The sequence below is a fragment of the Lynx rufus genome, unplaced genomic scaffold (assembly GCF_022079265.1).
Source record: "Lynx rufus isolate CCGP_SWC_20201006 ecotype Redwood Valley unplaced genomic scaffold, mLynRuf1.p SCAF_19, whole genome shotgun sequence".
Lineage (NCBI taxonomy): Eukaryota > Metazoa > Chordata > Mammalia > Carnivora > Felidae > Lynx > Lynx rufus.
Window position 1 is genome coordinate 14,514,208 of NW_025814833.1, and position 22,716 is coordinate 14,536,923.

General features: G+C 50.2%; 1 protein-coding gene across 8 annotated transcripts in view; it reads right to left on the bottom strand.

Moving 5' to 3' along the window:
• Positions 1–9,100, bottom strand: part of SEPTIN6 (septin 6) — a 67,338-nt gene extending 58,238 nt beyond the window's left edge. For 7 of the 8 annotated variants that reach the window (XR_006962540.1, XM_047081882.1, XM_047081880.1 and 4 more), the window contains exon 1: positions 3,295–3,369. Coding sequence is in view for 7 of the 8 variants with exons in the window: in XM_047081882.1 (XP_046937838.1) it covers positions 3,295–3,354 (60 nt within the window). In the remaining variant the exon portion in view is untranslated. Of the gene's footprint in view, positions 1–3,294; positions 3,370–8,990 lie in introns of those variants that run through there. The other variant, XM_047081879.1, reaches the window with a different exon arrangement.
• Positions 9,101–22,716: the final 13,616 nt, after the last annotated feature.

A 22,716-nucleotide genomic window follows, 5' to 3' on the forward strand; every position in this document is an offset into this window, starting at 1 on the left:
CTCCCCATCTGCAGTCACCTGCGGTTTGAAATACGTTATACCACATTTCATATCACAAGCAGAAGCTCTGCTCTCTTTCTCTTCCGCCTCCTCCCCTGAGGACACACCAATCTCATTTTTTAATTGAATATTCAAAGGTTCGCGTTACGAAGAACGAGTTATGGCGGTTCCAGCTGTGCATCTTCCTCTCACTGCTGTTATTCTGAAAATAAAGAGTCCCATAAGCACCCAAGTGGGCAACCCCTGGCCCCTTCTACCCACCCCCCTCGCCCCGCCCCTCTTCCAACCTTAGTGGCATAGGAAGCAAACAGTATATGAGGCCCTTGGGAACTGAAGGTGCGTCAATATCAATGGAGTTTCTGGCCTCCTGTTTCAAGCCCCGTGGCTAAGTCAGTAGCTGACGTTCTGAAGGATGAGACCAAAACCAAAAGGTTGGAACTCACTGCCGACCACTGGCCTTTCCCTAAACTTGCTCCTCTGGCCTCTCTGCACCTCGTCGTAGACACACTGAAATAGGATTCTCTCGTGGGCCTGATCTCTCACACCTTCCCTTTTCTCCATCACAGACCCTGCAAACCTTCAGGATGATCAAAATCAGTGAATAGTTCAGTGATGCACAACGGAATATTAAACAGCTGGTACAAATATCTTCTAAGAATATTTAATGACAAGGGAGCACCTGGGTGGCTCAGTCGGTTAAGTGTCCGATTTCGGCTCAGCTCATGTTCTCCCAGCTCGTGGGTTTGAGCCCCGGCGTCAGGCTCTACGCTGACAGCTCAGAGCCTGGAGCCCACTTCGGATTCTGTCTCTCTGTCTCTCTCTCTCCCTCTCAAAAATAAATAAACATTAAAAAAATTAAAAAGAGGGGCGCCTGGATGGCTCAGGCAGTTAAGCTGACTTTGGCTCAGGTCATGATCTCACAGTTCGTGGGTTTGAGCCCCATGTTGGGCTCTGTGCTGACAGCCCAGAGCCTGGAACCTGCTTCAAATTCTGTGTCTCCCTCTTTCTCTGCCCCTCCCCCGCTCTCTGCCTGTCTCTTAAAAATAAACATTAAAAAAAGTTTAATAAAAAAAATTAAAAAGAATATTTAAGGAAAAGGAAAAATGATCACCAAATATGACCAAGCAAATAACAAAACCCCAATCATTCCAATCATGGGGGGCGGGGAGTGTAGATGTATTTTTGAAAGCTTGGAAGAATATTCAGGTGACCCTTGAACAACACAGGTTTGAAGGGCCTGGGTCCACTTATACGTGGATTTTTTTTTCAATAAATACAAGGTAGTCCTATAAATGTATTTTCCCTCCCTTATGTTTTTCTTAATAACATTTTCTTTTCTCTAGTTTCCTTTATTGTAAGAATATAAGTATATAATACATACAACATACAAAGTAGGTGTTAATGTTACTATTTATGTTATCAGTAGTAAGACTTCCAGCCAGCAATAGGCTGTTAAGTTATTAAGTTTCGGGGGAGTCAAAAGTTATACGTGGAGTTTTGACTGTGTGGGGGTCAGTGCCCTTAACCCCTGCATTGTTCAAAGGTCAACTTTACACCAGAATGGTGACAATGGTTACTTTTGGGTGGAGGGAATGCAGGTTGTTGCTTTTCTGTGTTTCCCAAATTTTCTACAATAGGCATATTTTACTTTGGGGGGGGGGGCATAGTTTACTTTTATAACCAGAATAAAAAGATTCCATTCTAAAGAAGATTCTATGATGATACTTTCCTAGGCAGGAAAGCAGCCTCGGCTTCTGTGGCAAAATCTTCAGCTACAAGTACCAAAAAAGGTGCTTTAACATACAGATAACTAGAAAATTCGGTTAAGTATTCAGCTTTCGGGCAGTTTTATTGTATGTAAACACTTATTTTAGCAATAATACAATAAAACCCTATTATTATCCTTATTATAACATTACCATTGTATCTACATAACTTATTATTATACGGTATAACTTATTATTATAAGGATTCATGTGAACCAGCAGTCGAGTCACATATCCGGAAACATGCCGCTAAAAGACTTGATGAAGCAATGCCTCCAGCGCCACCAAGAGAGCGGACGCCACTGTATCATCAGCCGTAAGAACCCCCAAAAGCCCCAGAAAAGCCTTTCGGTGGGGGGGGACGGGGGGCCGGGCAGCTTAGGGGGCCCTGGGGAGGCACGAAGGAAACCATGCTTACCATACAGGGAGAAAGGTCCGTTTGGGGCAAATCGAGTAGATGAAACTCTGGATTTTAGTACACCAGATCAATTCCCGAGTGGCTTTTCATTCTATAAAAGGACTCGCAGCAGGATTCCATTAAATGGCCAGCTCTCCTAGCGCATTTAAGATGGGATTCAATAGACAGAAATTCAGCTGTCGCGTACCTCTATAAGACGACAATGGCAACACACCCCCACCTGGACAGACTGTCTGAAGGGCTGTTTCTATTCCACTTAGAGAGACCCTGCTGAGCTAAAAGCACAGACTTGCCTTTTCCACAACTCTGTCTCTCCACCCAGCTCAAGGAGTCAAAGCAGGGAAGAGATGGAGTTAACCACCTCGGTCGGAAGCAGAAGCAGGCAAGAGCCTCAAAGAAATTCAGCTGCGGGACCAGGAAACACTCAGAACCACACAAGGTTGGAGCTGGTAACGCCCTTCGGGCTCCGACCCACTCCGACCCGCTCATGTTACAAAAGGGGAAACAGAGACTCAGAGAGAGGAAGTGACCTGTCCAGAGTCACAGAGTGATTTAGTGGCCGAGGAGTGGTGCTGGGCTCCAGGGCCCTGTCGAGAGGACTGCTACTCTCAAATGGAAAAGCTGACTGCAGTGACAGACTTCTTTACGCAGCTGAAATGTGAGGGCATGGGGCCTGTGGCCTGACGACAGTCCAGAGGGAGGAGGGTCACGGAACACGACCTGGAACCCTATGGGCTCCGCAAGGCGGCTCCCACCCACGGAAGGCAACTGAGGCAGCAGAAGCCATGGAGGGGCTGGTCCTCCTCTTCTGGGTTCCCTCTGCCCTTTCTCTCCTTTCGGACTCGGGCCTAAGCCTCCGGCCCGGGGCCACTCCACCCAACTGGCCAGATTCTAGGTACAACAGCTCTACCTCAGGCCAGGGGGGACCCCTGCTCAGGGTGGGTCAGCCTCTCCCACAAGAGCCAGACTTCAAGCCAGGCTCTTGAAACAGAGTTTTCTAGGTGTTCTGGTCACTGTTATCTCCAATCTGCTAAAAAAAAAAAAAAAAAAAAAAAAAAAAAAAAAAAAAAAAGAAAAAAAGAAAAAGAAAAAGAAAAAAGGTTTACTCACAGGCCTCTGGATGAATGCCCAACTGTCCTCTAGGGAGCCTGAATTTGCCTCTGCCTCCATCTGGTCTCATTTAAAGTGGATCTGAAAAAACCCAGTTCCTGCCTCAGCGCCGGTGTTCAGGGCTGGGGGCCTCTGCTGGGAAAGGAAACCCAACACTACCTCACACCTCATCAGGGTCGCCAAAGCGGGGTTCTGCTCCCGCTCTCCCCCACCCCAGGGTCTTCAATGGGGGGGGGGGGGGTCAGAGGGGGCGCTGGCCGGAGAAACCGGAGCCCTGAGTCCTGTCCCCGCGGAGGCCTGCAAATCTCTTCCCCAGTCCCCTGTAAGTGAGTGGAACGGATGACCCAAGCCCAGGGCGAGCTGAGAGCACGTGTCACAATTCAGCAGATGGCTGCCTTTAATGGGGAGACACAGGACAAGAGGATAACATTATTTCTCACCCTCCTGAGCATGTGGCCTCCTTCCTCTTTGCAAGCAGCGGAGAAACCCACGGTTTCAAATCCCAGCAGCAAAAGCCTTCTCCTGCCAAACCGAGGAGGAAGGGTCTGTGTTTCTAATTTATTCTGCACCCCCCCCAAGTTGTTACTTAAAATAATCCATCATTACACGGCTGGTGGCTCCAAGATTTTTATTTAAAGCAATATGGAAAGAAAGAAAAAGAAAGAAAACCCACACGTAACCCGTGGCTGTGCTATCTGGGATTTAAGCTGAGGATCTTTTTAACATCACCGAGTCTTCAAAGAACCCAAGTATACTCTTCTCTGACCCGAGTGTGCTGGCGGGGGTGGGGGAGAGGCGGTGAAAAGAGGGGGAAGTTGGGGTAATGGCAGGATTTTTATTGCTTAGAAACATCACGAAAAGGGCAGGTTTGGCTTTTATTTATTTATTTATTTATTTATTTATTTATTTTTTAATGAATCTGTGTCATCTGTTATGTGTTTCATTGTTTCGTCCACTGACCAGCGATATCGCCTTGGACTAAGTCACTTGGTCTCCCCGTACCCATAAATGAAGAAAACAGGAATACTTGTTCAGGAAGCTGTTGGGAAAAATGAAATACAGATGGAAGCATTTGGAGATCGTTGAAAGAAACATGTTATACTTATCTATGGTATTCTCTGTCTTCCTCTTCTCTTTCTCTTTCTTCAATGGGGTCTTAAAGTACATGCAACTTAAAAGCCCTTCTCAATTGTTCATGCTAATACGAAACCACGGCTCTGATAATCCAGAAACCCAGGCAAGTCCAGAAATCAGTCCTATTTAGTTTTGGAATACCTTTTTCCAGGGGGCTTATCTTCCTAATTAGTTTTGCTCAGACTAATGCTCCGGGTTTGTTCCCTTACGGCACACAAAGGGAGGGGCCATGCTGGGTAACAAAGCCAGTAATTAACAGAAAATTTACAGCAGAGACTCCACAAGGTAAATGCTATGCACATGACTGCAGATCAAAATCTCATTATGCTATACAGACAAATCGCTCAGCTGTAATGCAGTTTTGTAATAAGAACACCGCTACCACTCAACATTTCCAGGATTTAGGAAATGAAAGGAAACGGGACTGATTCCTGCCTGTCATCTGGAAGCTTTCGGAGGGCACGGTCCTGTGTGCCTCGGCACCACCATATCCCCGGCACCTGGCACAGGGCCTGGCGGAGTTGGTGCCCAACCAACTCTGTTGGAGGAATGAATGAATGAGAACAGAAGCGTGTGAATTAACAAATGAGATGTCCCCTGCCCGGGAGCAGGGTGAGCGCTCAAGCATCTTCACACCTACCCCTTTCTTAGCTGAAGCCCTCAGGAAGCCTTTCCAGTCACCCACCGCCCCCATTCACGGCTGGATTAGGTCCACTTGTAGTGAATTCTCACAGTAGGCGGCAGCTCCTTGTGCGGCATGGACCACAATGGTAATCACATGGCTATTTAAATCTGCCTCCATTATTAGATTGTAAACTCCCTGAGGGAAGGAAGGGCTGTATGCCTTTGGTGGGGGGAGGGGAAGACATTGTCGTCCCCCCCCACCCTTTTTTTGAAAAGTCTCAAACACGTAGAAGAGTTAGAAAAATGGTACAATGATCACCCATATACCCTTGACTTAGATTCAATAACTTGTTCTATTTGGGGCCATGTAAATTTTCGTCTGTGCTGTATCCTCAGTGGAGGTAGGGGTACATACTGGGGCTTTGCTCTCCCGGGTCAGGGTATAATATTACTTTTAGTGTGAGGTGGTAGATATGGCTGAGGCTGGAGCTTCAAGGGAAATCAAGGGTTAGGTGCCATTTGATAGCAAAGATCAGAATGCAGAGACCAGCTTCTCCCCGCCTGGAGGCGGTTGCCCTGAGACAGCTGCCCCAGACCAACCCCAGGTAAGGCAAAGTTAGCCCCTGCAAGATCCTTCATTAGGGAGAAAGACCATTACCAGGCTGCCAGTGGAGGAGAGCATCGTTGCCCACATTGTGGGATTGGTTCAAGCCAGAACCAATGAGCCGTTCTTTCTATGGGACAGCACTTACAGTCTGGACCCCAAAACACAACATTGAAAGAAACAGCTCGATGAAAGGGCCAGAAGATACCGCCCCTGAGGCCTGGGCTGTGCCTTGCTTGGTTACCATGGAGAAGTCATATGACCTCAAAGAGTACATCCTGGGGCACCGAGGTGGCTCAGTTGGTTAAGTGTCCAACTCTTGGTTTCGACTCAGGTCACGATCTCACAGTTTGTGAGTTCGAGCCCTGCATCGGGCTCTGCACTGCCGGTCCGGGGCCTGCTTGGGATTCTCTCTCTCTCAAAATAAATAAATAAACTTAAACAAGAAGAGTATATATTAATAGCAGCCCAAGCCACCTCACGGGCAGGGGTTGGGAGTGGGGATATCCCAAGATCTTCTACAGTTCTCTACTTCACAGCAGCCACAACTGGTCTCTCCAACTAGACCATAAGCTTACAAGCCAGAAACTATGTCTACTACTTTTTTTTTTTTTGTATAGTTGACCAGGGCTAGCCATAGTGCTGGACACTGAGCAGTCAAAAATAAACGTCTGTGGACGCAATGGAGAGAGAGTTTTGTCACACAGAATCTTTGTGGTGTTCATTCAGATGGGATCGGGTTGTGTTGTGTACGCCAGAGCTGAACTTCCAAGCTCCGTGCATGCCCAAAGAAGGGTCCTATCCAACAATTCTGTGGCCTGTTTTAAGTCACTAACGATGTTGCCTTACTAGCCATGGTGACCCTCAACCACACACACACACGCGCGCGCGCGCGCGCCCCAGAGCAATGCATGTGTGGCACCACATCCCGGAGCTCATTCAAAAGAACTCCTGAGCGAGGTTTATTCTCCAGACTTCTCTTTCCAAACCCTGCATGCATATTCCTTGGAAGAAACAAACAGCCATCAGCCGTCCAAGGTCTCCTGAGTTAATTCCATCTTCCCCAGGCGAATTACAACTTCTTGCAGACACAAAGAGCAAAGAGACAAATGACACATAAACAAGAGCTTTACAGCCTGGGGGAGGGGGGCAGGGAGAGTGACGTCAGTTTTCCCAGAAACCCATTTATCCCGATAACAAGGTTTCAAGTGCTGTATGGGCAAGGCCAGCCAGAGCAAACGGGGACCATGCAAAGCAAACCAAATGGCCCTAAACCACCCCCAACTCCCATCCGCAGAACAAAGGGGACCTCCGGGTGGCCCAAATTGTGCCTGAGGTGAAGCACAACCTTCTGGAATGTTCCCCTTTACAACATCTGCCCTGCAATCCTAATCCAGGCATGGGGGACTGGCGGCAGAGTATGGACAGGTCGATGCAAATTAATTAGCTGACAAGAAAAATCATTAGCATCCTTTTTGGTCACTAAAAATGGAGCAAGTGTAATCCAGGAGAATAATCCCTCGACGTCGGCCATGCCATCTCTAAAATGCAGGTAACAGGGAGCAGAAAAGCTCTCTGAGAACCCTCAAGATGCCACAGCAATTAATATTACAGTGCCAATCTTAGAGCGAAGAGAATTCTCTCAAATTCCATGATCACAGAGCACTGTCTCCTATCTACTGGTCCTTGCACATCAACATAAAGAGCTGGGTTGAGGTCTAACAGGGGTTGGGGAGGTCCAAATGAAATCACCGTGCCCTTCCAAACAGGGACCAGAGGGTGTCGTGAATTCATATGTATCCTATAGAGAAAATGCTATCAGATTCTGGAAACAGATTTTGAAAACAAATCAATTTCAATGACACCAGATACCTAGAGGCTTTTTTTTTCTTTCTTTTTACACTGGAATTGCAGTGCATGGATTATTTCCCTGAAGAAGTAAGCCACAGGGTTTAAAAACTTGCGTGTGTGTGTGTGTGTGTGTGTGTGTGTGTGTGGTTCGGAGATTTCCATCAAGTAGCATTTGATGTTCTGGAATTTCATCTATCTCTACTTCACTCTCCTTCCTCACCAAAGAGTGTAGGTAACTGTGGGCTTCTTAAAATCTCAGACACCCATGGATGAAAAGAAAGGCTAGATTGTTGCCCCAAATGGAATCATCCCCTCCCTGTACAACCACGCCTCTGGTCTGAAAACACAAAATAAAATAAATAAATAAAAACCAAACAAACAATCATGGAGCCTCAGGTCACTTCAGTATGATTTCTCTGAACATCCCAGGCTGGAAAACTTCAGTTCTTTAAAAGAACATTTTTTTTTTCCCCCAGAGTCTGCTGCCAACAAAAAGAGAGACGGCATCGCTTTTACAAGCCTCACACTTATTTTCCTGAGTCCCCGCAGAAAGAAGCCGGCTCCACAGGTTTTGGCATACCAGCCCAATTACACCGAACACGGAATCCAGACAGACACCCAGTGGCCCGCAAAACCCGGGTCAGGTAGCCAGAAACATGCCAAAATACGCAGCCAGCCACCTACAGGCCCGCGAACTGCACCCCCGCCCCCACCCCCGACACACACAAATGGGACCCAGAGGCAAACAGCACAGAGGAGTCGGGACACACGCGCACACACCACGGGGGTGAGCGCACGCAGAGAAACAGGCGGACTCATCTAGGGTCACAGACAACCCGGGCGCCGCCGCCCGCCGGGGAGGCACGAGTGCGCGCGCGTGCACTCACACGCACACGGTGATACACACACACAGCCGCAGTCACATATGTAATGCACATGGAGAAACCCTACCCCCCGCCAGTCACCTCCCCGCCCCCCTCACCGCTCACCGCCTCCTGCCCCAGGCTCACCCCAGCCCCGCGCCCCTCTTGCAGGGGAGGCCCGGGTCCCGGCCGGCGTCTGGGCTCCGGGGCGCGGCCCGGCGCCAGGAGGAAGCAAGGCCCGGGGGGAGGGGAGGGGAGGGGAGGGGTGCGGGGAGGGCCGGGGACCCCGAGGGCTCGGCGGCTGGCGCGGCCATTCATTCGGCAACGCCCAGCGGCGCGGCGGCAGCTGCAGCGAGGGAGGCGGCGGCGCTCGCTGCGGCTCTCGGGCAATGCAAGTTCGGCCGCCGGCCCGCAGCCTCCGCCGGGGCCCCCACCCGCCCGCCGCCACCGTTCCCGGGGAGCGGCCGGGAGAGTGAGCCGCTGACCCCGGGAGCAGAAGTCCCGCCGCGCCTCGGCTCCTGGATGCTGCCCGCTGCCCTCCTCGCCGCAGCGGCGGCGGCGGCGGCGGCCGGGTCTCCTCCGCCCTTCCCAGGCTCCCGGCACCCCAGCCCCGCACTCACCACCTGGCGAGCTATATCGGTCGCTGCCATCGCTCCTGCGTCCGCCAGGGCTGCCACGGGTGCCGCCGCCACCGGAGCTACAGCACAAGAAACAGCGGAGCTCCACCGACAAAGAGAAAGTGTTACACTTCGGGCGCGACCAAGTCCGGTGGGGGGAGGTGCAAGGGAGGGGCCCCCGCGCCGCTGCTCCAACCCCAGCCTCCCCTCGCTGGCCCACCCCTTCGGAAGTGGGGTACGGGGAGGGGGCGGATTTCACGTGCCGCTTCCCCCTGCGGCGAGCCCCGTTCCAATTCTCCCTGTAACCTCGGCTGTAGGCCTTTGCGAAGGGGGGCGGGGGCTCCCCTCGGTGACCACGTCCTCTGCCCCCCCCGCCACTGGGTTCCGTGGTACGTCCCGACCTCTGCTGAATTGTCACACCCCCCTGCTCTCGCCTTACATCCCCGAGTCCCCAGACCCCAGAGGCTGGGAGGGAACCCCCGCCCCTCCCCCTCCCGCGCACAGCTCGGCGGCTGAGCTCTGCAGTCGCCCCCCTTCACTCCTCCCCGTCCCCCGTACCCCCTCTTCTTGTCCTCCCAGATCTCCGGGTGCTCCGGAGGGAGCGCCTGCGGCTGGGGACTCGAGGCTCCAGCACACCTCCTCCCCCCGCCCACCCCACCCCCAGTGGCCCGGGAGTGCGGCTGGGGCCGGAGTTGGGGGGGGGGGCAGCTGCGGCACCTGCCGCTCCACGGTGGAGCTTAGAAAGGGGGCAGTTGGGGGGAGCCGCACTGCGGCCCCGCAACTGAGCTGTGACGTGCGGAGTCTGGGACCAGCGGACTCGAGGTCCCCTTCTGCCCTGGGGTTTTCCGAGCCTCGGATGCTGTGGACTATAATTTCGTGGAGGCTAGCTCACCACTGTTGGGTACTTAATACAGACGGACCCCACGCCTCCTCTCCCTACCAAGCCCTAGGCGCTCAGCGAGTGAGCGGGGGCTCAGACCACCACCCCCTTCTAGTGCCGAGGCCGCCGGGGAGTCTCAGAGGAGGAGCGTGGGAGTGACGCGGGGCGGCCTCCGGTGGCTCTGTCCCGCCCGGATTTCCCCTTCACCTTCGCTCAGCCCGGGAGAAGGCGGCCGGCTGTGCGCAGTGAGAACCTCCGAAGGCGGAGGCTGTGCCAGCCTGCTTTCCTCTTCCTCTCGGCCAACCGCCGCCGCGGTCCTCTCCCTTGCCCGCGGCACCCCTCCACCTCTCTGGCCCTGAAGCCCCCCGCCCCTCTCCCGGGAGCGGCTCCTTCCTAGCTCCCTGGGACTGGCGAACCCTGGCCCACTTGGCGTGCCCGAGGCTCTAGCGGCCGGACACCCTGCTCCGCTCCTCAATAGGGCTGGTGCCCTGGTCTTGGAGAGGCACCCAGACCCTCGAGTGGAACCCGGGACCGCAGGGGTAGGCCGGGCCATGGGCAAAGACCGGGACAGCGAGGTGGCCCCGGATGGGGCGGAGGAGATGGCCCGAGAGCGGCCCAAAGGCGGGAGCGGCGGAGGGGGAGGCAGGAGGGAGGAAAGAAGAAAAACAGGAACCAGGGAGAGAGAAGGAGAGGGGACCCGATACAGAAGCCCAGGCCTGGGGAGAAGGAGGGAAGGCAGAGAAATGGGGTGGCCACATGAAGTGTCTCCCTGGCACTTGCTTCCACCTGCCGGGACAGTGCTTCTCACACTGACTCGGGGAGCTCTCTCCATGCGCAGTGTGAACCGGGACTCGGCAAAATGCATCCCCAGTGCCTAGTTCTGGGTAGGGCATCCAGGAAGTGCCCAATTAAACGTTTCCTGAACAGGAGGGCAGGGGATTTTGGATGGGGGAGGGGCGGGTACAGAAGAAAGACACACAATGAGAGGGTAGCAGTCGGGACAGTCGTGACGAGCCAAGTATTGGGGGCGCCCACTGTGCGCCCATCATTGCGCCAGAGACCCAGGAGAGGCCAAAGGAGAAGAGCCGGGCACAATCGGGGACCAGTAGGGGGGACTTAGGCAGACAGCGCGAGGCCTCAGGGCGAATGGTGATGGCTTGGAAGAGGGGCAGCTTTTGTCTCCCAGTCCCGCCGTGGGGGGGGGGCGGGGGGGGCTGGGGCAGGGCCTGGGGGTGGCGCCAGGCCCTGGGTTGGGGTGGCAGCAACACGAGGGACCAGCGCTGTACATGAGGAACCGCCGCAAGGCAGGGCCCAGACCGGATGGGGGCGGGGAGTCCGAGGTGACCCGCCGCTTCCCGGCTGGGCGTCTGGGAGGGAGAAGGGCCCGAGGTCACTAAAGGATCTGGACATGGGTCTTGGGTGGTGGCGGGACGAGAGGCGCGCGTCTGGAAGCCAGGGTGAGAGCTGATACCCAGAGGGTCGCGGGCCGGGAGGAGGGCCGGGTGGAGCGGAGCTCCCCAGGAATCCTTCCTGCTCCCCGGCCCACTGTCCTCCCGCCCCAGCGCTCCGCGCTGGCCACAGCTCGGTCCATTTCAGCCCCTCCGGGGGCTACCTTAGCTCAAAACCCTTGGCTCCCTGCCCACGTGACCCACTCGGCCCGTCGGTCCCTAGGGACCCTCAGAACCTCGGAGGCCTCCTCCTCCAAAACGCTGGACCTGGCAAATTGGAACCAAGTGTGTCATTCGACTGTCCTGCCGCCCTTTGTTCCCTCTAAGATCGGCCACCCGCGGCTGCAAGCCCTCGCTGGGGCCGGGGCATCCCCGTTTCCGTGGGATGTGGATTGGTGTCTATGTGGGAGCAGGTGTGCCTGTGTCCCTGTCAGCGCGTGGGTCAGCTATGTGTCTGTGTTTCAGTATGTGTCCGTGTGTGTGTGTGTGTGTGTGTGTGTGTGTATGTGCAGAGAGGCCTCCGCTCACAATGTTCTCAGTTGTACGTACCTTGCCTCACCCGGTACAGCGGGAGGATAACTGAGAGGTGTGGCTCATAATGCTCATTTCAACCAAGAGGTTTGGGAGCTCACTGGGTTGGCGTCACCCAATCTTTGGCCCTGGGTCACCTGCCCAGGCACAGGGCGGGCAGGAAGGCTGAGGCAAGAGGGCCTGGAATGTCTGTCCCCATGGGTGAGCAGAGCAAAAGATCCCCTTCGTGAAGGGGCGTTGTGGACTCTCGGGCACCGCCGTGAACACTTGCTCGTGGTCCCTGTGCCCTGGCAGGATCCTTGGGCCCAGCACAGCGTCTGGCAGGTGCTCAATCAATGTTTGTTGAGTGAATGAATGAACGGAAGCATTTAAATGTGGTGTTTTCAGTGTTTCCACTGTCCGCGAGGAAGCTGGAGCGCAGCGACTTCCCAGGGCCAGCAGGTGACTGTCATTAGCATGCTAATGTTGTTTGTGGAACCAGACTCCCGGGGAGGGGAAGTGGCTACCCCTGCTAGCTAGGAGTGGACCCTAGTTGGAGCCAAGCTTTAGAAAGATCACTCAGACTGCTGGGGTGGGGGCGGGGGTGCTAAGACTGAATGGGGGAGGGGAAAGAGGGCAATGAAATGGAGCTGAGAGCTCAGGAAAGCCTTCGTCCTGAAATGGTGGCTTTATGGAAGCAGAAAGAGAAGGATAGCCACGTCGGGCGAGAGCGAAGAAGCTCGAGAACAATCCGAAAAGATCAGAAAGTTGGAGGGGGAGGACAAGGCAAAGCAGAGGGAAAGTGATCTGGGAGTAAACAAATCCAGATAGTGCTGATAGAATCAGAGACTCAGTTAAGGGGTTCAGCCAGGATGAACTAAGGAGTCCTTTGTGCATTATTACCTGCCGCCCCGGGTCGTACATTCATTTATGCCAGCGGTTCTCAAAATGTGCTCTTTGTCTAGCAGCGTCACCTGGGAAGTTAGTAGAAATGCAAATTCTCAGTCCCCACCCAAGACCCACTGAATCAGAACCTAGAGAGGGCTGGGCCCCAGCAATGTGTGTTTGAACTCAATGCGAAAGTGTGAGAACCGGAGGGACGGGACACAGGACTGGTAAGGTGTGGTAGGATATCGAGGGAAAAGCTTGAAGCCTGGACTCAAGCCGTAATGACAGATCCTGGTGGATTTCTACATGGACAGCGTAAGGGTACCGAGTGCATTGGGTTGGGGAACGGGTGCCAAGAAACGTGCAGGGAGCTGGAAGGTTCTAAAAATAAACTTTGCTTCCTTTGCAATTTTGCTCACTCGTTCCACAAATATGCACGAGCCCCCGTTGCACATCAACCACTGTGCTAAGTGCCAGAGAAAAAAAATGGGTGACGAGAATCCCCACCGCGACGACCCGAGGGAGCTCCCAGGCCAGTTGCCAGATACCTTGACAACCAGGGACGTGAAAAATGGTATCATCAGCCAGGAGCCAGACCTTGGGGAGATAGAGACCCAGAGAGGTGAAGAGAGGCACCTGAAAGGACAATGCCCGCTCAGTTTGGAAACATGCCCATCGCAAATGGATCGGATGCTCACAGTGGGGAAAAAATAAGATCAGATAATGGCTAGAAATTGCTCTATTTTACCTTTTTTTTTTTTAACCATAATTTTTTCCTAAATCTTTGACAGATGCTCTTGCTTATCCGCTAGCAGGCGGCGAAATGAATGAACGAGAAGCAAATGAATATTAAACAGACGATCTCAGTATTGATCATGCTTAATTCAACAGTTTATTTTTTTCACGGACATCTGTGCTTGCCGCTATGATTTCATATTGCGCACACATAAGGTAGACGTATTTTCTGCTAGCAGAAGTATTCTTCTGAAAAGTGTTTCGTTTCATATGGCGCGATTTAATATATCAATTATTTCGTGGCATTCTGGAAAGGACACCAGGGCGTCCAAATGCTGTGCCATCTGAGCCAGTTAAAGAAACTGTCCCTCAGAGAATGAAGAGCCACTGAATGGTTTTGAGCAAGGGAATGATATGAATGGGTCTGCGGATTTTGGACGGTCACTCTGGTGCCAGCTTGGGGTCAACACTGGAGCGGGGAGCGACGAATGCAGTTAAGGACTTGGAAATCAGAACACTGTTAACAGCAAGAAATGATGGCGTCAGTGACATGAGAGTGGAGTTCACATGGAGGGAACAGAGTCAGCATTCAAAGGGGCCACCCATTCTCGGTCGGCTAAGCGTCCGACCGGCTCAGGTCGTGGGCTCAAGCCCCGCGTTGGGCTCTGCGCTGACAGCTCAGAGCCTGGAGCTTGCCTGGGACTCTGTGTCTCCCTCTCTCTCTGCCCCCCCTCCCCCGCTTGCACTCTGTCTCTCAAAAAATAAAATAAAACCTTAAAAAATTTAAAAAATGGTTTCAAATAAAAATAAAAGGAGCCACCCATTAAGGGCTCTGTGTGCCACGCTGAGGGTGCTGAAGTTCCAACCTGCAAGGACTAAAAGATTAGCCTTTGAGACCGTGTTTCTTCGTGGATGGTACCTGAACGTCCTCCTGTGTCAGAATCAGCCACACGGCTTCAGGTGGGTACAGAGGCCCGGACTCCACCCCGGACCTGCCGAATGGGACTCTGTTCGGGAGAAGAACAGGTTTCTCGTGAGCTTCCCAGGTGGCTGGGAGGTACATCCCCAGCTAGAGAACCACTTGGGGGGCGGCTGTTGAGCAGTGGCCTGACGCAGCGAGATCTGCGTTCACACCACACGAAGAACTGGTTGAACGAGGGCAAGACTAGAGGCAGGCAGGCCAGTTACGAGGCCACTCCAATAGTTCCAAGCTGGCTCCCCACGTTGGGCAAGAGCCAGAATTCCGGAGAAGGCTTCCCGCCCACATCATGATCCGATACTTCTCCTTATAGCCTGATCTGCACACACAGACTTAGACAAATGAAACGATTTCGTATTTCCTCAAACAATTCTTCTTTGTCGAAATGAGTCTTCAGCGGTCTTCCCAGAGTCACGGGGTTAATCTAAGATGCATAACCATAGAAAGTGCATATGGCACACCTACTGTACCTGTGGCCCTCACAGCACTAGGCACTGCGGGAGGTATAAAGAAATGTAAGGGGGCGCCCAGCTGGCTCAGTCAGAAGAGCACGTGACTCTTGATCTCAGCGTCATGAGTTTGAGCCCCACATTGGGTGTAGAGATCACTTAAAAAAATAAATAAATAGGGATGCCTGGGTGGCTCAGTCGGGTTGGGTGTCTGACTCTCTCTTGATTTCGGCCTGAGTCATGATCTCACGGTTCATGAGCTCGAGCCCCGCGTCGGGCTCCACGCTGACGGTGCAGAGCCTGCTTGGGATTCTCCTTCTCTCCTTGTCTCTCTGACCCTCCCCTGCTCACACTCTCTGTCTGTCTCTCAAAATAAATCTACTTTTAAATAAATAAATAAAACTTTAAGAATAAAAAGAGGGGCGCCTGAGTGGCTAGTCGGTTAAGTGTCCGACTTCGGTTCGGGTCATGACCTCGCAGTCCGTGAGTTCGAGCCCCGCATCAGGCTCTGGGCTGACGGCTCGGAGCCTGGAGCCTACTTCTGATTCTGTGCCTCCCTCGCTCTCGGCTCTCCCCCACTCATGCTCTGTCTCAAAAATAAATAAAAACATTAAAAATTTTTTTTAATAAAAAAAGAAATATAAGGTGTGATTTCTGTTCTCAGGGAACTAACTGGGGAGATTAGCTATATACGCACTAAAAGCCAAGGAGTAAGTCCCAAATGTGTCATAAGGCAGGATCCAACATGCACCATAGACAATAAATACCAATGTTTTATTTCTTAGCCTGTGATGGTCACACAAGTGCTTGTTTGCTTTATAAATATTGATTTTTGCTGTATACTCTTTAGGAACTCTTCTGGATGTGTGCTACATTTGGCAAGATAAAAAACAGTTTAAAAAGACAAGGAGCGCCTGGCCAGCTCAGTCAGTGGACTCTTGATCTTGGGGTTGTGAGTTCAAGCCGCACGTTGGGTATACAGATTACTTAAAAATAAAATCTTAAACAAAAACTTTAAAAAGTAAAAATAGGGGCGCCTGGGTGGCGCAGTCGGTTGAGCGTCCGACTTCAGCCAGGTCACGATCTCGCGGTCCGTGAGTTCGAGCCCCGCGTCGGGCTCTGGGCGGATGGCTCGGAGCCTGGAGCCTGTTTCCGATTCTGTGCCTCCCTCTCTCTCTGCCCCTCGCCCGTTCATGCTCTGTCTCTGTCTGTCCCAAAAATAAATAAAAACGTTGAAAAAAAAATTTAAAAAGTAAAAATACAGTAAGCTCTATGAGTTGAATGATATTAACAGCCCCTAGACATGGTACCAAATCTAGGGAAATAAGGTCTCTACCCAGTGTCCTTACAGTCCAAAGATGAACCACAAGCACTCTGAAAGGATTGAAATATGAGACAGAAGGACCCCTGCCTGGCTCAATCAGTAGAACGTGCAACTCTTAATCTCAGGGTTGTGAGTTCGAGCCCCACGTTGGGTGTAGAGTTTGAAAAAGAAGAAGAAGAAGAAGAAGAAGAAGAAGAAGAAGAAGAAGAAGAAAGAAACAGGGCGCCTGGGTGGCTCAGTCAGTTAAGTGGCCGATTCTTGATTTCGGTTCGGGTCACGATCTCGCGGTTCGTGAGTTTGAGCCCCGCACAGGGCTCTGCGCTCACAGTGCAGAGCCTGCTTGGCATTCTCTCTCCTCCTCTCTCTGCCCCTCTCCTGCTCTTTCTCTCTCAAAAATAAATACAAATGTTTGTAAAAAATTTTTAAGAAGGCTGATGTCTTAAAAAAAAAAAAGGTGAGGTCTTCATTTGTTTCAATCTCTCAATACTTTGAATTTAGGTACTGATTTATCTTTGTATCCATATACATGTGCACGTGTATGTGTGAACATGAACATGCACACACACACACACACACACACACAGCATCTTATTCCAAAACAGATTTTATGGGTCAATAAACTAGGAATAGCACATCAGGATTAAAAGAGATAATTCAAATATGCTATTTATAGTGGGTTGAGATGATTGCTGTGATTAAGCTTTAAATATGATTCTTAACTTCCTGGAAGTTAATAAAAGGAGAAATACTAACTGGCCTACTTTTATGAATTCCCTACACAAGGGTCACTAAGCGATTCATTAATCCCACAAATATTAATTGTGTACCTACTGTGCGCCAAGTCTTAGACTAGATACTGGAGACCAATGGCGAGCAAAACCAGACTTGGTCCTTGCCTTCATGGAGTTTATGGTCTAGTGGGGAAAACAGACAAGAATCAAATAATCACACACGTCAATGCAAAAATAAAACTGTAATAAGAGCAATTTTTGTACCCTGAGAAACTATAACGGTGAGGTGGGGTTGGGGGGGGATACAGACGGGACTTAGACTAGCATGTCAGTATCGGAAGGGGGCTTCCTGGAAGAAGTGACATTTGAATGGAGATTAAAGATTAGATAGATAGGAGTCAGCAAGGTGCCGGGAGGACAGGAGGGATAAGAGCATTCCAGGCAAAAGGAGGAGCGTGTGTGATGGTTCTATTCAAGAAACAGAAAGAAAGCTGGTGTGCCTCGAGTACAGAGGGACTGGAATGGTATGGAATGAAGCTGGGGTCGGGCAGAAGAGCCAGATATTTCAAGGCCCTAGGCTGTTGCAAGTTGTTTATTTATTTATTTTTTAGTTCTAAGCAATGGGAAGCCACTGAGAGGTTTAAGGCAGGAGTGTGGCATGATCAGACTTGCGTTTTGAGACGTTCCCTTGGCTTCATCAGGGAGAGCGTATTGAGGGGAAGAAAATGGTGGCAGGAAGACCAGTTAGGAGGCGATCGCAGTAGTCCAGCTGAAGGATCATGGAGGCTTGTACTAGGGTGGTGGAAGTGGACCCGGAGAGAAGAGAACTTACCTGCGAAATACTTAGAAGGTACAGACAACCCAGTCTTTTTTTTATTTATTTTTTTTTTTTTAAATTTTTTTTTTTCCACATTTTTATTTATTGTTGGGACAGAGAGAGACAGAGCATGAACGGGGGAGGGGCAGAGAGAGAGGGAGACACAGAATCGGAAACAGGCTCCAGGCTCTGAGCCATCAGCCCAGAGCCTGACGCGGGGCTCGAACTCCCGGACCGCGAGATCGTGACCTGGCTGAAGTCGGACGCTTAACCGACTGCGCCACCCAGGCGCCCCCAGACAACCCAGTCTTAATGATGTGGGAGAGGAGGAAGACAGAGATGCTAAAGTTGGCTCCTAAGTTTCTGGCTTATATCGTGGTACGTTTTATTGAGAAGGGGCACACTAGAGAACCTCTGGTTTGAGGAAAGGAGAGAAAGCCTTTGGCTCCAGGTTGGGAGACGTGGAGTCTTAGATGCTTTTGAGACACTGAAGGGGAGTCATTGTCAAGTAGGCGATTGGAACTCGTAGAAGAGAGGCCAGGCCTGGAGATATAAATCTAGAAGTCATTTGCTTATAGGTCATGTTTAAAGTTATGGGAATGGATGACATTACCTAAGGAGAAAATAGAGAAGAGAAGAGGACTCAAGAGGAATCGCTGGAAAACACCAACATGTAGAGGTGGGGAATGGGAAGAAGAATCTGAGAAGGAAACTGAAAAGGAGGAGCTAGAGAGGTTGGAGGAAAACCAGGATCCTGTATCACTGAGGCCCAAGGACAAGGTCTCAAGAAGGCAATGGTCAAGAGAAATGAATACTGCCAAGAGGTCGAGGAAGGTAAGGGAAAACTCTTCATAGAATTTAGGATTCACGGAGGTCATTGAGCTGGACAAGAGCTGTTTCAGAGGAGTGGTGATGGCAAAAAATGGCTTATGTGTGTTGAAGAATGATTAGGAAATGAGCAAATGGATTCAGAGAGTCTAGTCAACTCTTTGGAGAAGTTTGTCTGTGAAAGAAGACAGAGATGGCATGGTAGCTAGAGAAGGATGAAGAATGGGTTGTTTGGTTTCTTTTTTAAGTTTATTTTGAGAGAGAGAGAGAGAGAGAGAGAAAGAGGGGCAGAGAGAGAAGGAGAGAGAGAGTCCCAAGCAAGCTCCTCACTGGCGGCACAGAGCCCGATGAGGGGCTCCAACTCATGAACCGTGAGATCATGACCTGAGCCAAAACCAAGAGTCGGATGCTTAACCAACTGAGCCACCCGGGCGCCCCGGGTCAAGGTTTCTTTAAAGATGGCAGAGAAGGCTCAAGAATGTTGAAACACAATTGGAAAGGAACCAGGTGAGAGAGAATAACTGAATATGTACAGTGGTTGCTGGTAAATGTTTAACAACCTGTTCTCCAAGGGAAAAAAAATCAAACTCTAATATTGCAGATTTCCATAGTGGAAATACTCTCACCATGCCTGATTTCAAGCGATCGGGATGAGCTCTCAAGCCCTCACTTAGGCTCCAACATTCCACTAACAAGAGAAAGAAGGATTAAAATGTTCAGTTACCACCCAAGTGTATTTTTTCTTTTATGAATTTCCTGTTCAGGCACCTTGTCACTTTTATATTGAAACACTTATTTTCCTATTAATTCATACGAGCTCTTTATATAGTATGGATACTAATCCTTTGTCAATTTTATGACGGATTTTTGTGTAAAGAACTTAAAAAATATGTATACAGTCAAAATCTATCAGTATTTCCCTTTATGATTTTTCCCTCAGTGTTCTGCATTTCTTTGTAAATTGGTAAATTTGCCCCCCCACTTTAATTAATGTGAACTTGGCTATCATGAACTTGTTTTCCTAGATTGAAGTATTTTATTTTTGTTTGTTTTTAAAACTATTATTATTAGGGGCGCGTGGGTGGCTCAGTCGGTTAAGCGTCCGACTTCGGCTCAGGTCACGATCTCACGGTTCGTGAGTTCGAGCCCCGCGTCAGGCTCCGTGCTGACAGCTCGGAGCCTAGAGCCTGCCTCGGATTCTGTGTCTCCCTCTCTCTCTCTGCTCCTCCCCCACTCATGCTCTGTCTCTCTCTCTCCTTCAAAAATAAATTTAAAAAACATTAAAAAAATTTTTTTTAATTATTATTATTATTTAGTCATAGAAAAAATACCTAACGTAAAATTTACCATTTTAACCAATTTTTAAGTGTACAGTTGACTAGCAGTAAGTACGTCCACACTGTTGTGCAACCATCACCACCCTCCATCTCCAGAACATCTCTCATTTTCCAAAACTGATACTCCATACCTTTTAAATAATAACTCCCCATGCCTTTTGCCCCCAGCCTTTGACAACGACCATTACACTCTCCGTCTCTATGAATGTGTCTACTCCAGGACCTCACGTCAGTGGAATCATACAGCTATTGTCCTTTGGTAACTGACTTATTCCACTCAGCATAATGTCCTGAAGGTTTATCCGTGTTGTAGCATGTGTCAGAATGTCCTTCCTTTTTAAGGCTGAATAATATTCCATTCTTGGCATGTATGTAGCACATTGTGTTTATCCAGAGGCTGACGTGTTCTGAGTTGCAAAGGTGAAGAACAAACCGTGGGTCTTAGGAAATTCACCAGGGTACTACCATCCTGTGAGTTCTCTTGGTGGCCCGGGAACCCCTCTGACCTCATCTTTTCTAGTAATTATTTCAAATATCATAGTAGGACAGAAAGTTCTTGCGAAGAGTCTGCCCTCTCCTTTTTAAATTTCTGCTCCAATAATTTGAATCTGCACCTCAATCACCTGGACAGATATTCTCCCCACCACGGTGAATAGACCTGGGAACCTTTAGTAAGCCAGTGCCATGATTCTATCATCACTTGTCAAGAGATATCACAAAAAGTAATCAGTCGTGGTATTTTACTCCTATTAGAGGCAATTAAGATAAAATTGTAGGGGCGCCTGGGTGGCTCAGTCGGTTAAGCGTCCGACTTCAACTCAGGTCACGATCTCGTGGTCCGTGAGTTCGAGCACCGTGTCGGGCTCTGGGCTGATGGCTCGGAGCCTGGAGCCTGTTTCCGATTCTGTGTCTCCCTCTCTCTCTGCCCCTCCCCCATTCATGCTCTGTCTCTCTCTGTCTCAAAAATAAATAAACATTAAAAAAATTTTTTTAAAAAGATAAAATTGTAACCATTGACTTTAGCACATACTTTGAGAACTCAACTGGTCAATATTAAATAACTTTATAAAGTAGGTTCAGTCACCTGAGGGCATATTGACTGGCAGCTAATTCAAGCAGGCCAACGCATGGAGAAGTCATGTTACTTAAAATCAGACATTTCAGGGGTGCCTGGGTGGCCCAGTCGGTTAAGCAACTGACTCTTGGTTTTAGTTCAGGTCATGATCTCATGGTTTGTGAGACTGAGCCCCAAGTGGGGCTGTCAGCACGGAGCCTGCTTGGGATTCTCTCTCTCCCTCTCTCTTGGCCCCTCCCCCACTGGCTCGCGCACACGCACGTGCGCGCGCTCTACCTCTCTCTCTCTCTGTCTCTCAAAAAAATCCAGAGGCGCCTGGGTGGCTCAGTCGGTGGAGCGCCCGACTTCAGCTCAGGTCATGATCTTACCGTCTGTGGGTTCAAGCCCCGCATCGGGCTCCGTGCTGACAGCTCAGAGCCTGGAGCCTGCTTCCGATTCTGTGTGTGTGTGTCTCTCTCTGTGCCCCTCCACCAGTGACACTCAGTCTCTGTCTCTCAAAAATGAATAAACGTTAAAAAAAATTCAGACATTTCATAGTGTCAACCTCCCGCTAAGGGTTCAAGTCAAGGACGCAGCCAGGGTTTGAAGGAGTAGTCAAGCGAATTCACTTATTTGTTTATTCAATAAAGGTCTATGGAGCATAACATCAGGGATACAGCATGACCAAGTACTATTACAGAACTTACATTCTCGTTGGGTGTGGAGAGAAAAAGACATACAGGCTCTTTTAATACAGTGTGGCAAAGAGAACAACGTGGCACTCTGGAATACCTCATGGGATAGGTACCTAATTCAGACTCAGATAATTCAGGAGGGCTTTCCAGAGGCAGCGATAACTCAGTTGAAGTCTCAATGGCAACAAGGGTTGGTTGAGTGGAGAAGACAAAAGAAATTATCATCTTATCAGGATGAGGTCTAAGATTCAAAGACCAGTAACCAGAGAGGGGCTGAGAAATGACAACAAAGTGGTCAACAAAGGCTCAGGAGTGGATTCCAGTGGTGGGAGTCCATTATCTTGAGCTGGAATCAAAAACTGTAGGTGATCATGGGTGTGTATCTGGGAGGGGGAGGGCATAGTTTCTGGGATTAAGAACCTTTGGTTGTCCCTGCGGAGACTTGGGATATGGGAACTTGGGAGAGATCTCTAAAGGAAGGCTGAAATAATCACGCCTCAAGTGCAGGTGAGATCTGGTCAGAAGAAACAAACACGCTTTGGAGAAGCTCATTTTCATATGGTGTGCCCCGCCCCCACTCCTCAAAGGGCGCCTATGCGGTCTTTCCAGAGCTGGAATAGTATTGACGTTATTGGTTAATTCCATGCTTTATATTGTGAAACTCAGGGACTCAATAAAGCACTTTTCTGACATGCTGGCAAATACCCAAAGTTGCCTCCTACGAAGATCTAGGCTTCACTGTAAGTAGTTTCATGGCCCACCTCCAGAGGTCCTACAGACCTTCCATTTAGGTGAGCCCAGAGGTTAAGCTTCTCAGTTTTCATAACAGAATATCTACCAACCACCTTCCTCCATTGCTTCCCAAAATAAATGGATTAGCCCTCAATAAACAAGAGAGAGACAATACTAGCGCTCTAAGCCCCTTATCAGATGTTAGAGGTTTAAATGATTTCCCACGTAGTTCTGATCACAAATCTAGACAAGAAAACTGAAATTTCAGTAAAGTTTGCTTAAGGCGGGGGGGGGGCATCCACATTTTTTCCGTCGTAGGTCA